At 60.1% G+C, this 14,239-nt stretch overlaps 2 protein-coding genes and 3 pseudogenes across 2 annotated transcripts, besides 3 other annotated features; 1 reads left to right on the top strand and 4 right to left on the bottom strand.

Annotated features, from left to right (window-relative positions):
- The first annotated feature begins 819 nt into the window (after positions 1-819).
- LMXM_27_1740 lies at positions 820-1,689 on the top strand (annotated as a pseudogene).
- Positions 820-1,689: a sequence feature.
- Positions 1,690-4,398: 2,709 nt separating this feature from the next.
- LMXM_27_1730 (conserved hypothetical protein) lies at positions 4,399-5,421 on the bottom strand (the record flags this gene model as incomplete). The annotated part of the gene is made up of 1 exon (XM_003876697.1): positions 4,399-5,421. The coding sequence occupies one exon, from the start codon at positions 5,419-5,421 to the stop codon at positions 4,399-4,401; it is 1,023 nt and encodes a 340-aa protein (XP_003876746.1).
- Positions 5,422-6,309: 888 nt separating this feature from the next.
- Positions 6,310-7,248, bottom strand: LMXM_27_1720 (annotated as a pseudogene).
- Positions 6,310-7,248: a sequence feature.
- A 1,831-nt stretch (positions 7,249-9,079) lies between these two features.
- LMXM_27_1710 (putative eukaryotic translation release factor) lies at positions 9,080-10,441 on the bottom strand (the record flags this gene model as incomplete). Its single annotated transcript, XM_003876696.1, has 1 exon — positions 9,080-10,441. The coding sequence occupies one exon, from the start codon at positions 10,439-10,441 to the stop codon at positions 9,080-9,082; it is 1,362 nt and encodes a 453-aa protein (XP_003876745.1).
- An 860-nt stretch (positions 10,442-11,301) lies between these two features.
- On the bottom strand, positions 11,302-13,551 carry LMXM_27_1700 (annotated as a pseudogene).
- Positions 11,302-13,551: a sequence feature.
- Positions 13,552-14,239: the final 688 nt, after the last annotated feature.

Raw genomic sequence — 14,239 nt, 5'->3', positions numbered from 1 at the left:
GGGACGCAAAGCCACCAAAGAAAGCGAAGAGATCCCATGAAACGCACGCGACACCCACACAGTCGAGCTGCATCCGTGGCCTTGCATTCCGGGCTGCGCCGGATGCCACACAGACCTTCGACAAATTTGAGGAAGCGCCACCTGGCTTACTGGCGGCGAACGGCGTCCCAGAGCGCCTGCATTGATGCCACTAGGGCAGATCCGGGGAAGCGGGTTCGACTGCGGCCTTCGCTTTTCATCAGCGCAGTGGTCACAGTCGACGAGTGGGTCTGCTAGCGATAACGGCGACGAGAGCCGTGCCGGGGCAGCGGATAAGGCTGCAACGCGGACCCCTAGCGCAGAGTTATCCGGGCTACTACCTCGTCCCCAGCCGCGACCTGCGCGCTGAGGACGCTGTCTGGTTCGTTGACTACTGCTGCACCTGCCAGCTGCCAACGCTCCGCGAGGTTGCCCAGAGACGATCGCGAGACTGGACTCGGAGGCGGTGACGCCCCGGACCACATCCGTCGAGCGCCAAGTAGGTTGACTAAGGGCACACGTGTGTCCGTACGTGGAGAGCAACTCACTGGTGAGCCGGCGACGCGATGGCGCACGGAATCGCTACCGCCAGCAGGTCCGTACCTCGACCTGGCGCGGCGTGCGGGGCGCGTTCGTGGGGTTTTCGCGCGGGGCGCGGCGGCGTGGTGTTGGCCCCCTCCGCAGGCCGGCCGCCGCCGTTCCTTTCGCCCTGGGGGGAGGGCGCCCCTCGGCTTGGGGCCAGGGGGAGCCCCTGCTCCCCCCGCGAAACGGGGCGGGCCGCCGCGTGCTCGCGGGTTGTGAGGAGGCGGGGCCGTGTCTGGCCTCGCCGCGCGAAGAGGCCGCCAACGCCGAGAAAACGCCGGGGCAGAAAAGCGTGCCAGGCAAACGCCGCGCGCTTCCGCCGCCAAAGGCGACTTCCCTGTCTTGGCGTTGGACACCAAGCGCTGCGCCGCGCCCCGCCAGCAGCGCTTGCCAAGGAATGTCCGCCCCATCCCCAGGCCAAGGCGAAGGAGCTCGTCGCCCGTTTTCATCAGCCGTGCCTCCTTGCCTGGTAACGCCGAAAGATTGGCAACCCTGATGCGTTGCAGGATGACGCGCGCCGCCGCCACCAATATCAGCACCCACCCCTTCTTCCGCTGCGATGAGTGTGCGCATCGACACGTGTGTGTGGGTGAGCCCGCCGGGCGCTCGTCGAGGTTTCCTCCGCCGTGCATCACCTTCGTCAGCGCCGGGGTGGTGGGCATCTTTGCTTTCGGCGTCGCCCCTCTCTTGGCGGCACCAAACCTGCTGGGCGGGTCAGGCTTTCGCTTCCCTGGGTCAGGTGTCCGCGAGGTCTCTCGTTGGCACTGCTGTGTGTGGTGGCCTTCTGTCGACGTTCAATGCCTGGCTGCGAAGGCGGCAACCATGAATGAGCCAGTGGTGGTCGCTGCCCCTCTCTGTTGCCTGGTGCGCACGCCCATATGTGTTGGATCGTGCTTTTTTTTCGCTCGGGCTCGGCTTCCATGGGGCGAGTCTGGCGGCGCCGAGTCTCACACGCGCGGCGGCGCCCTCCCACGGCGAAATCCGTCTCAGATGCCCGAGAGCCGGGGCCCGCGTAGAAACAGTTGGAAGCAAAGCAGGCGTGATGGGCCCCGCCCGCTGTTCGACTGCTTCGGCCATCGATACGGCTAGGATGGGGAGAGTGCTCCGTCTCAGCATGGCGGGGGTCGCAAAGTAGTGCTGTGCAACCCGGCCCATCCCCAGGTTCGGAGTCTTGCCCGCGGTGGAGCTACTGCCTTCGAGCTCCTCCAATCCCTTTCCCGATTGGGAAACTGGCGTAGACGTTTGGGGCTTCTTCGTGGCACGGGGTCTCGTCCGGCTTCGTCTCGCGCGGTCGTCGTCGGGCTTGCGTCGTCTCCCCGGGCTTCTGGTCCGCATGTTTTCCGCCGCCGCCCATTGACACAATGGGCGGTTTGGTGGGGGCGTGCGTCTGTGCTGGTTCCGTCGAGCGCGGTGGTGTTCTCGCCGCTGGCATCGTGCACTGCCCCAGCGCAACCGCGGCCTTGCAACAGCCTCTTCGCTTTGGCCTGGTGGGCGGAGAAATAAATGCAGCCCCCTGCGGCCCGTATGGCGACCGATTCGACAGTTTCAGCGCACCCGGCCTTCGTGTCTTCAGCGTCACGGGGTCACACTGCGATCAGCGATACGAGAGGAGAGAGCGCCGCGGCTCATCGCCGTTGCCTCAGGCCTCTCCATTCCTTGCGGTTCTGCCGGGCCAAGAGACTTCGGCTTTTGCGTCCATCCGCGAATGTAACGTGAGCTCCGCCCGTTTGACCAGGTAAGATGACGCGTCCGTCTTCGTCGAGGAGGGGGAGGGGGAGGGGGAGAAGGCAGCGGTGCCTCCCCGCGACAAGTCACGGATTATTCCCTCCGTTTTCTATGGAGCATCACATGGCTGTCGACACGAGGCCAGACCGCCGCCGAGTAGCGCCCACACTCATCGATGGTAGCGCGTCTCTTCTCCCTTCGCACCCGACCCCATTCGCGAGATCGTTGGCGAGCACTGGCGATGTCTGCCGATGCGGGGCGGAGGTGCTGTGAAAAAAACGGAAGACGGGCAGGGCGACGGCTGAGAAAGTGAGCTGCAGGCCGCTTCCTGTACGGATGGCGAAAAGGGGGAGAGGAGGAGGCGCAGGAGAAGGAGAGTGGTGTCGATGGTTCAGGTTACATAGATGCGCACGAGTGTGTGTGTGTGTGTGTGTGTGTAACGTGCACAAGAGGGGAAGAGGCGGCAAGCACAGCACAGCCGACTGGGTAACTGGCACGACCTGATGCTGTTGTTTCTGTGGGACTTTGGTGCCCACAACCGAAATCATCATGGCTTCCCATGCACTAGCTTCTCGGCACATTAATGCCGAAGTAGAGTCGCGCGCGGAGTGCTTCTGCGGCATGCGATACATCCACACCCACACCCGCGGATGGCCTAGGCGCGTATCACTGTGCAAGACAACGGTTCTGCGTCTGTATGCATATACGTAAGTAGAACACAAAGACCAGGGAGTGGTGGTGGCGGCGGTGGTGCCGGGGAGGGGTTATGTCCAAAAAAGAAAAAACAAACAAACAAACGGAGGCGAGAACAGGAAAAAAAAACAACGACATTGGTAAATACATGATAGCGCGGAGCGTGACAGCTTATCGCATGGAGGTGACAAGGGTCAGGCGTGCACGCTTCTCTAGTAGCGTTCTCTTCTCGCTTGCCCGGGTTGCACTTGAACGCCAATGCTTGTCGTCGTCGGCCGCCCATCTCTCACGGCGACACGCATAATCAGAATGAATGACGGAAATGACACGATAAAAAGAACGATGGGTACTTCACTGTAGTGTGTGTGTGTGTGTGTGTGTGGTGGGAAGAGAAGCGTGCGCGTTGACATGCGCCAGTATCCGCGATGATGTCGGTCTCCCACGCGCTGCTCGTGGTGCAGTGGATCATGACCGTCGCAGCAGCAATACCGCCAGATGAAATTCACACACACACACACACACACACAAAACAACAACAGCGGCAGTGGCAGCTAGATGCTCTCGCTCCTTGATTTCATTTCTTTGTTGTTTCTTCTTGTGCGCGCCTTCAAGCATGCCGGGGAGGTGGGCTAGCATACACACATGCCAGGCGACAACAGAAAACAAAAAAAAAACAATGTGAGAGGCCGTTCTCACTCGAGGAAAAAGAAAACAACAACAAAAAATGATAAGGGACCAGGAAAAAAAAGTGGGGGGGGGTGAGGTCGGGTGGGGGAGGACACGCGGCGACAAAGGGCGCGCGCTCTCACGGTCTGGCGGTCTCCCGCGCCAAGACACTTTGGTGCCCTCCTTACAACCTCCCCGGTAATAAACACAACTTTCCATCCCCCCCACTCCACTACGGAAACAAACAATGGTGAACCCTCGTGACGCGTTCACTCAGCGAGAAGAAAGAATCGCCGGTGACAGAGAGACGGACGACAAACGCGAAGGAAAAAGGCGGAAGGACGCGAGCTCATCTGGCGGCGGGGTGGCGGGGGAAAGGTAGAGGTACACGTGACAACACAAGCGGGCCTGAATAAACCATACGGATGCTCTTACATGCACATGCGAGCACTTTCCAGGAGGACGGCAGTGCGCTGCCCGTGGAAGGAAACGCATGCACGCACGCATGCGTACACAATGCACGCACTCAACCTGCACCGCAGGTCCCGGAGGCGTTTGCCCGTATGTGCAAAGACCTGTGTAGGAGACCGCGGACGGACAAGCAAGCAATCTACGAGAGAAGGTAAGCAGGGAGAGGGGGAAGAGGGGGAGGGGGGCCGCAGAAGAGGCGCCGAGTTGTGCATTAGATGTCGCACACATTTGTCGTCTCGTCCCTCACTCGTCGTCGTTGGCGTTAACGAGCGGGTTGATGGCATCGGCATCGCCGGGCGCCTCGTTGTCATACGAATCCCTCAGCGTAAGGTTGTCGTCACCGTCGTTCTGCATCGCCGGCGCATGCTCAGCGTTGGGGTAGCGGTTGGCGCTGTCATTGTCCACCAGCGAGTCCCTCTTTGGGTAGAGGCCATCATCAACCGAAGGCAAGTTGCGGTGGCTGTTGTTCGATGTGATGTCGTTTGCGGCCTGGAACAGGTTCGACGCCTCGTTCCTGCGCTGCGAGCGCCGCGCCATCGACTCGGCTTCGGCTTTCTCCTTCAGCTTGTCCATTTGGTCGTTGGTGAACGTGGTGCTGCCGCTGTGGTCCACGTCGGTGCGGTAGCCGTCCATGGTTGCCTCCAATTGTCCACAAAAAGCGGCCGTGCAGTGGAGGTAATTGTTGAGGGACTGAAGCAGAACGGACTTGGTTGTAGCCTGCAGTGTGTTCACCTCTTCGCCAAAGGCCTGGCGGCTCGCATCGTACGACGCCTTCGCCTTATCTCGCTTCGCGAGTGTCTTCTTGTAGCTGCTGCTCGCTGCCAAGGGCTTGCTCTGCTTTGCGTACGACTTCTCCGTCTGCTCCAGCTCGTAGCGAACGGTGTCGTACTCCTTCTGCTTCAGCCTCAGGCACTTGAGCGACTTGAGCGCCTTCTTCAGGTCCAATTTCACCGGCTCCATTACGGCGATCGTGCCCACGTGAATCTCGTGGTTGAATGTCTCGAAGCCGCCCTTGTCCTTGAGATCGCGGATCCCATCTCGGAATTCGCCCACCGACTTGCGCACCTCATCCCCGCACTCCTGGGCGACGTTGCCGTACACCTGCGCCACCTGGTCAAACGCGGTGAGGAGGTTTTGGTACGCGTTCATGGTGGACGCGAGGGAGCTGTTAAAGTTCTTCATGCACTTGTCCAAATCATCCAGGTAGAGGGCGCGGGTGTTCGTGTCGGTGTCGACCGTCGCGGGGATGCTGGCGCAGAGCGGCATTGTTGCTGTTTGGTGGTGGGTGGAGAGAGGCAATAGGCAAAGACAGAGAACGGGAGGGGGGGGGGCGGTATCACAGGGAGAATGTCGATGAGAATGGGGTGTGGAGGCGCCGCAGTGACGGCGTGCAGGTCAGAGCTTATGGTGTAGCAGGAAGAAAAAACAGGGATGGGGGTGAGAGCAGCTGTGTACTGACTTCAGCGGTTATCTAACGCACATGCGCACAAAAAGGAAAACTCACGGGGGACGGGGTGGAAGGGGAAAACGCCAAGACGACGGAGTAACACTGGACAGGCCGAGTGCTCAGGCAAGCAAACGGCGAAGTGTGGGGGAAAGAGGAGGGAGAGGGCAGGGGATTTGATGTCTGTCCTTTGTTGTTGTTGCTGCCATGTTGAGGAGGAGCAGTGACACACAAAAGGAGAAGAGGGCCGCAGCTGCACATGCGGGGTGGATGTGGAAGAGCACAGGAAGACGGAGGCGCATGCGAGGAGGGAGGAGGGACACGTGTGTGTGGGCGCGCTCTTTGTGTCTCCATGGACATGGGGCTTGCCACGACGCAACGGCCTATTGGAACGGCACTCGGGAAGAGCCGCTCTCGTACGCCTCCTGTGTTGTCTGGAACTCTCTTTTGAGGTCGTTGTGGCGGTGTGCAGTCGGGGGGAGGAGAAACAACAAACATACGAGTAACGAGCGAGGGTTATGGTGGGGGAAGCAACAGCAGACACGCCGTGAGGCACAGAGGAAAGGACAGGGAGAGAGAAGGGGCCACTGGGCAACGAAGCCGCGTGCGCGGACAGCGCGGTTCGCCGCGGCGATGTCCCTCTCCGGAAAGACGCAAACGCCACATTTGCCGCCGCGTATCGCGTCTCTCGGCAGTTACCGCCTCTCTTCTCAACCTGGCCCAATCACCATGAAACACCATCCGATCATGCAGGTGGAAGATGGAAGCTCATGACACGCACGCACGCACGCACGCACACAGCGCAGCGCTGCCGATGAACAGTACGCCCGCATGCTGGGGGAAAAACAAAAACTTGTTGGCGCTCCGTTCGTGCATGGCGGACAGACAACGGCAAGTGTCTTGCGGGAACCTACGTTGACCAGGGCTAGACAACGTGAGAGAGTACTGAGCGCACATACACAAACAGGACAGGGGCGACTCTACTAGCTCATCCTGTCTCCTCGCACAGCTTGCTCGACTCGCGGCACACGGCCTTGCTTGACGGGATCGTACGCAGCGGCTCTGAAAAGCTCTGGAAGCGCTGGTACGTTACGGTCTCGGGGAGCGCGACCCGCACCCGCATCACCGACGGCGCCGGCGTAATGGACTCGTATACGCCGACCGTCTGCGACCCCACCCAAGTGTGCTGCGAGGGGGTGGGGCCGTCCTGGAGTGTGCGTGCCCTTTGACGCAGACCTGTAGCCGGGGGGTGGGTGGGTGGGTGGGTCAAACGCCGACGTGGGCGATTGGCAGCACTACATCGACCCCGCTTTCCGGCAAAATCCGGAGAATCTCGGCCGCATATTGCAACCACGGCTGCGACGACGCCGAGCAGTCCCGCCCCACAAAGGAGCGGGACAACGGGGTGCTGGCCACGTTGATGCGTCGCTTCTCCTCTCGTCCGCCTCGTCGCCATTGACAGCTAGGTAGCCACATGCAACGATGAAAGTGAAGGTGACGGCACGGGCAACAAAGATGCGGTCCACGAGCTTCGCGAGACTCCGGATAAGGCACGGCTTGCGTTCAATGTCGCTGCTGCCAATCAGCACCGCCTGCGGCCGTGCTGACTCGCGCAACAGCTTCGAGTAGAAGGCCAGCTGCCTCTCCATCAAACCACCTGTCGCACGGTGTGACGTGCCAAGGGAATCGCCGGCGAAGATGTCAGTCTCGGACGCCAGCACCTCGGCGGCAGCTATGTGCTCGCTGAAGTTCGTTGAGGTTTTCTTGCGGTCGAAGAGGAAGTCCTCTAGCGCGATGATGGGCCCTGGATGTACCTAGTTCGTGAGTGGGCGCATGCAGATCGAAGCGAACGTCATGTGCCTCCACCGGCGGGAAGGGTGCTCACAGTGCTGATACGAAGAGGAATGCGGTGCAAGGCACACGCTTCCGGTGCAAGTACGCGGCGCAGGGAGCGACGGTCCTAAGCTTCTTCGACGGCGTACCGCAGAGGGTAGTCGGCGCAAAGTCGAGCCCTGGAACCCACAGCAGCAGCTTTGCCTTTCTCGGCTGCATCAAACCTCTTCGCTGACGCCAGCGGAGCTCTCCTCCTTTCGAAACACCCCCGACACGTGGCGCCGCGCTCCTTACTTGACAAAGTGAGCGTGCTGCACTGCAGCGGCGCCGAGTGACGCACCGACGGTGACGAGGGACGTCTCCTTCAGGAGACCCCCGAGTGGTACCATTGGTGGCGTGGGTGTCGGCCGACTCTCACGGTATGTTCTGCGGATCCGCCACCACCGGCACCCGCTTCTTCTTGGCTAGGTAGAGGACGCGGAGCGCGGGTTTTGGGCCCGGTGTAGCCAGCCGGTATTGCCGAGATGAGTCTCGCTCAGTTGAGGCGGCGAACACAGGTAGCGCAGGGGTAGAGGGAGAGAGAGGGAGGGAGGGAGGGGGAGATCCGAGAGAGCAAAGCGCAGCTGCATTACGGGGTGGAGCACACAACGCACACACACGCACGCATCCATACAAATGTAATCCAACACAGAACCGCGCACGTCCAGCGCCGCCTCTCTACAGAGTTCACACACTCTTTCCCTGACGCATCCAAGCGTGTGTGCACATCATTCACCTTGTGGCCGCTTATCGTGCTCGGCATCCCGCGCGAATCTCCATTTTTTTCTTGGTTGTTTGTGGCTTTGCTCGTCGCTGAGGTGCAGCAGCACGTTAGTTAGACTTATTACTTGCCTTCGTTTTCGTTCTTGTGTTCTTCACCACCTTAAACTCGAAGAGTACATTGAGCGACACGGAAGGCATGAGGGGAGAGGGGAGGGGGGCGGTAACGAGACGCATCATGAACGACGAGCGCGCGTTTGTATGGCGCTGGGCATCGCCGCATTCTCTTCATCACCGGCGCTTCCTCATCTTCCTCCTCCTCCCCCCTCGCCCCCTTGCATTAGCCTCGGTGTTTTGACACCCTATGATGGCACATGGGTACAGGCACAATGAAGTGCATTGTTGTGTGTGTGTGTGCGTGTGGCAGACACGGAGGAATGCCGCCGTCCGCGCTGAACCGCCGCCCCACACGCAATCCCCAGCAACAAGGAAGTCCCACCAGTGTGCACTGCTGCACACAGGCGGGGGAGGGAGGCATGATGAAAAAGTGGACGCACACACACACACACACACACGATGCCGAAAGAAAGGCGACAGCGCGGTATCGAGCACGCTTGGCGCGTGCCAACGTACAACAGCAGCCGGAAGGGCTGTGAGTCGAGTATGACCCGTGCGCGGGCGAGGGAAAGAGAGGGGAAGCAGCCGCAGACTGTCACATACAGAGATGGAGATTAAGCAGGCGCCTGCTCTTCGATCTTGCTGCTCATGACCCACTCCCCCTTCCCCTCCTTGGTGGCAACGACCGCCACGCCCCACACACATCCAGACATTGACGCGTCCCGTCCCCCACCCCCTCTTCAGAGTGTAGGCGAGGCAAAGGACTGACGGTTACATGAAGTCGTCGTCGAAGTCGAATTCCTCGTTGCTCGCGGCGATGCGATCGTCATCCTCCTCTTTTTTCTCATGGTCTCGGAGCGCCATGACGTCCATCTTGTAGCGCAGGATGCCGCCAATGCCGCCGAAGCCGCGCACGAGCTGCGTGCCCTCCTGGCTACGGTCGCTGATGAGCTCCAGGGTGCAGCCGAACTTCTGGTAGTTCTGGGCAAGCCAGTCCACAAAATTCTCCGACTCGATCTCGTTCTGCGTCTTGCCAGCTTCGTGGGCGTGGATGTTCTTCTTGCTCGCCTCTGCCTCGGTCAGAAGGTGAATTTCGGTCGCCTCGTCCTCAGCGCCCTTGTTCTTGATGATGACGTAGCGGTTCACCTGGAGGTCCTCGAAGCAGATGAGCGTCTCTACCGCACCCGCCTCCAGGCAGCGCATTGTGTCATTCACACCGAAGCAGTACTGCTGCGTGTCCATCGCGATCTGGTCGAAGAAGGTTTGCAGCAGCTTCTTCTCCTGCACCAGCTTGACGCCCGACAGGGCGTCGGCGGAGAGGTCGATGGCCTGGTTCAGCCCCACATCACCCGGATGCGCCACATCGACGATCTTCACCACTACCTCCTTTAGGCGAGGGTCGAGGAGGTCGGACTGGAAAAGCACCTCCTTGAAGTCGGCTGAACCGGCGAGCACGAGACCGCGCACGTTCGGGCGGTCGTTCGTGATGAAGTAGCTGACCGCCGTCTCGGCCACCTTGCGCACGTAGTTGTGCCGCCGCTCCATACGGATGCGCGCGAAACGGTTCTTACTCTGACCACCACGACCGTGCTTCTTCGGCAGCTCCACCGTGAAGGAGCCGAGTTTCTCCTTGACATCGCCGCACACCGTCGCGAAGGTGGAGCCGCTACCGTCCATGATAATAAAGCCGAACTTGTCGTCCGACTCGAGCATGCGGCGCAGCTCTTCCGTGTGGAATTTGTTGTCGCACAGGTAGAGGCTGCGGCTGACGGCCTTGAAGGGCTCAATGTCAAGCGTCAGCTTTTTTTCCTTGTTGTCGGCCGTCATCACGGTGCCGGAGTACAGCAGCAGCCCATTCGCCGGCACACGCGGAATCTGCTTGAGGCGTCCAAGGGCTGCCGTGATGGCGCTCTGCACGCTCAGCTTGTTTGTGTGAGACTTGATGTTCGACGCCGTGCCGTACTCGTTGTTGAGCTTCGCCACCATGCCGGCAATCTGCTCCTTCGGCGTCATGTACACGCTGATCACGCTAGTACCCATACCACGCGCGGACTCGAGCATCTGAATAAGCTTCTTGACTTTGTACCGCTCAATGGTCTTCTCCGCATCTGTCAGCTCCTTCTCGCCGGACATTGTGCTTAGGAAAGGTGGTGGTGGGGGTGGGGGTATAAAGTGTCTCGCTGAGTGGGCGAAGCGATGGATGACAACGGAGGAGCGACGATTTCTAGCGGAATCGCGTTGTGTCAGGAAGGCAAGGGGAGAGGGAGAGGGGTAGAGCGCGGCCGCGCACCACAACACACGGGAGGGGACAACGAAGAAAAGAGCTGGGGCCTGCGGAAGACTTCACGTGAGAAGCGAACGAGCGAAAAAAAAGAAAATGAGAAGCCGCGCGTTTGACAGCGGTGCACGTCGACGCGCACACGTTTTTGTACGGGTGCGTTGTAGTGCAGCAGAGGGTATGAGGAACAGCGTGCATGGAGGGAGGGAGGGTGGAATAGCCGTGCCATATCGGTGTGGCAACAGGAAAAAGGGGGTGGCCCATGAGTGGGTGCAGCGCGAGACAACACCGCCCTTGCGGCAGTCCCCACTTCTGTGCTACAAGGGTGACACGTAATCGTCAGGGCCTGGGGGGCAGAGCAAGAGGAGGCCCAGGATGCAAGCTAAAGCGAGGCGTAGACTCCAGTTCTCATGTGGAAATGATAGCAACCCCACAACGTCTTCTACGGGGAGGGGGCGGAGGAGAGACACCAGGGCGTCGGCGTGGATGCAGCAGTGTCCATGGACGACACACACCGGCAATACCAAAGTCCAGTTGAGCGAGGCAGGTCGATGCAGGCATTGACGTAGCGAAGGACAGGGAAGTGATCCAGAGAACAAACACGCAGAAAAAGAAAAGCGCAACGATGTCACGGCGCACACGCACAGGTTGGAGCAGAGGTGGTGGGTGGATGGGTGGCACGTTGGCGCAATAGACTCCTCCTGCCTCCACTCCTTCAGCGAAGGGAGAAAAACAAAAAGCCGCGGCAGCTCTGGCAATGCGAGGAGGAACAAGAGATGGGCACGTCGGTTCATCTCGATACACACCAACACACAGGCGGCCTTGTGGCTTCCCATCTTGCATGTCGATGGGCTTCACGTTTCGGACACTCCGCGCTCATGTGGAGGAGAGAAGCGTTGCGCCGGAGGTGATGCGCACGGTAAGCCCCAGCGTAATCGTGATATCGGCAGACAGCACCGACATGCCCCAGCTGTCGTCCGAGAGCCCAATAAAATCCAAGTACTGCTCTCCAGTGTAGCACGGTGCGGACGGGGTGAGAGCGGCACTGGCGCGACTGCTGATGCGGCTGCCAGACTCCGTCTCGGATCCCGACGACGCGGAGTCGCAGCCGAAGGTGCCACCGCGCAGCTCTGCCCCCAGCAAGCCGCCGTAGCCGATGCGAAGAACGGTGAGAAACTGAAAGAACCGCGGGATGGAGGTGAGGTTTACGAGAAAGCCGCTGATGATGACACAGTAGCCCTAGTAGATGTGATGGGGCACCAGCAGGGAGTCGAAGCGCGGAAAACCAATACGCCGCCACGAGTCCGAACCAGGCATGTGTGAAGCTGGTGAGCGGCATCGTAATACTGAGGGAAACGACGGCGGCCTTCTGGAAAATGACAGCGGCGCAGATCGAGCCAGCGAGCGCGAGGCAAGATGCGGTGCAGCGACACGCACAATCATGGCCACGAAGTAGGGGGTGACGGAGATGTACAGGTTCTTCTTGAGTAACTGAAACATACGCCGGTTCCGCAGCACTGCCTTCACAAAAAATGGAGTTGATCTGGACAGAGCACGAGAGCAACAAGAAGAGCGCGCCACGCACGCTTTGCATATTGCCCTCCCCCCTCACCGTCTGTAAGCGCCACGAGAGCGCACACGAGAAGAACGACAACAAAGAGTCCAGCCCACAGCACGAGCGCCATCCTGCCCAGCACGTTGCCACGCAGCGCGTACGCCAGCAGAAGCCACTGTACGCGCAGGTAGCGACTGTTCCAGAGCAAGAAGGACGCGTGCGTGACGGCGGCCGTGCCCACCTCCGTCTGGGTCATGATGTCCACCACGTCTTCATAGGGTACGCGCAGGATGCCGAGGTCCTCCTGCAAGAAGACCTCCACATCCTTGTCACCGGTGTAGAATGTCCTGCCGTCTGTGCTTAGCAGCGCGAGGCTGTCGATGTCGTCGAAGAGGGTCCACGGAATCGTCGAGCCGGTCTCAGCAGAGAGGCGCGGATGTCCAAGTAGTCCGTCACCAGCGCAACCGCCGCTGCTTTCCGAATCAGCTCCCGCCCCGTCTGTGCGTCCACGTGGAACCCGAGTTGGGTGGCGAAGAGCAGATTTTCAAACACAGTAGCCTCCAGGAGAACGCCGTCCAGCAAGGTTACATACCCAACTTGGCGGCGGTAGCGGAGCGCCGTAGTGGGGTACGCGCTCGCCAGCGCCGCCCCTTCGGCGTGTGCGACAGCGTGAACACCTGCCAACACCGCCAGCGCGGCGCCCGTACGTGGAACTGAGGGACGTGATGCAGTGCACCGAGTCTGGGGGGGGGGGATGCGCAGACTGCAGCTGTCGAGTCGTGCCACCATGCGGCGCCGCAGCCACAACGGCTTTGGTCTGCGCAGCGTCACACCATCCATGGAGAGTTCTACTCCACCATAATGGTGGGTGGCACCCAAGCTGGCTGCCAGCGATTCCCGTGAGTCGCGCTCCGTGTCGTAAAACGGGCGACTCTTGACAGACAAGACCATCATGGATTCTGCAGACGGGATGGCATGCTCCACCTGAACGAGACGTGCCGGGAGCGACGGTTGCAGGACTGTCACGCCACTGCTTCGGGGCCCGCTGTGTGAGCGAGGCATCTCCGCATTGGTCGTTACGACTTAGTCGGCGGTCCCGAGGCTGCACACGCGAGAGGATTGGGCCGCGTCGCCAAGCGTGGAGAGACAGCGGCGATGGTAGGGCTCCCTCTGCATGTCAAGACTCTCCTCAGACGGCGAGCCTGTGGCTGGACGGTCCTCGGGCAGATCCAGGTCGTTCTCTACACACGGCATGAAGGACTGATTTGTGGTCTGCCCAAGCGCCATGTTGTTCGCGGCTGGTGCATCGAAAAAAGGGGGTGTCCCCAAAGGACGCCATGGCGGGTGCCGGTGAGCGGGTGCTTGGAGGTCCCGAGCCCACCGTCGATAGAGACGTCTTCGCTGGCGTACCGATCCCCCGACGCAATGCCCTACTTCACGAGGGCAGAGTGAGCGACTACTTCCCTGTGTGTAACATGTAGTGAGCTCGTGCGCCTTGTGCTCTATCCCCTTCGGTGCCGCCTTTTTATGATGCCGTTCTCTCTGTCAACCAGTCTTGACTGGAGCACAAAGCGAGAGAGGAAAGTGTGAGCGGTGGGCGTGCCTTTCCCTTTCCCAACCCAGGAGAGAACCAGCTAGAGCAAGCGAGGTCGGTTACAACAACGAAAAAAAATCAAGACGACGACGACGACCCCATGCACCCGCGTGAGGCGGTGGAGCAGATAAAAGACCCGGCCTCGTAGGATAGCCAGCCGAGCAAAGGATATGCAAGAAAAAAAACAAGTCCGCGTCTGAGCACCGTCAGAGGGAAGAGTACATACACACACCCACACACACACACACACATACACACACACGCGCGCACATATATAAAAAAAGAAACCAGTAGCGATGGGCGTGGTATTCGACACGCACGTGGGACGGTAGCAGCAAAGGCCAAAGGAGACGCCTCTAGCCAAATGCGCCACGGGTTTCGTATGCTGGAAGTGGCACCGTTTATTATTATTGATATATATATACTGTTCGCTTGCCTCACGTCTGCGTGCTTCGGGGTGGGATGGCGGTGGTGGTGATGGTGGGAGGGGGTGTATACCCTTTC

This window comes from Leishmania mexicana, chromosome 27 (assembly GCF_000234665.1).
Source record: "Leishmania mexicana MHOM/GT/2001/U1103 complete genome, chromosome 27".
In the NCBI taxonomy this organism is placed as follows: Eukaryota; Euglenozoa; class Kinetoplastea; order Trypanosomatida; family Trypanosomatidae; genus Leishmania; species Leishmania mexicana.
This window is presented reverse-complemented; position numbering and strand designations above follow the sequence as displayed.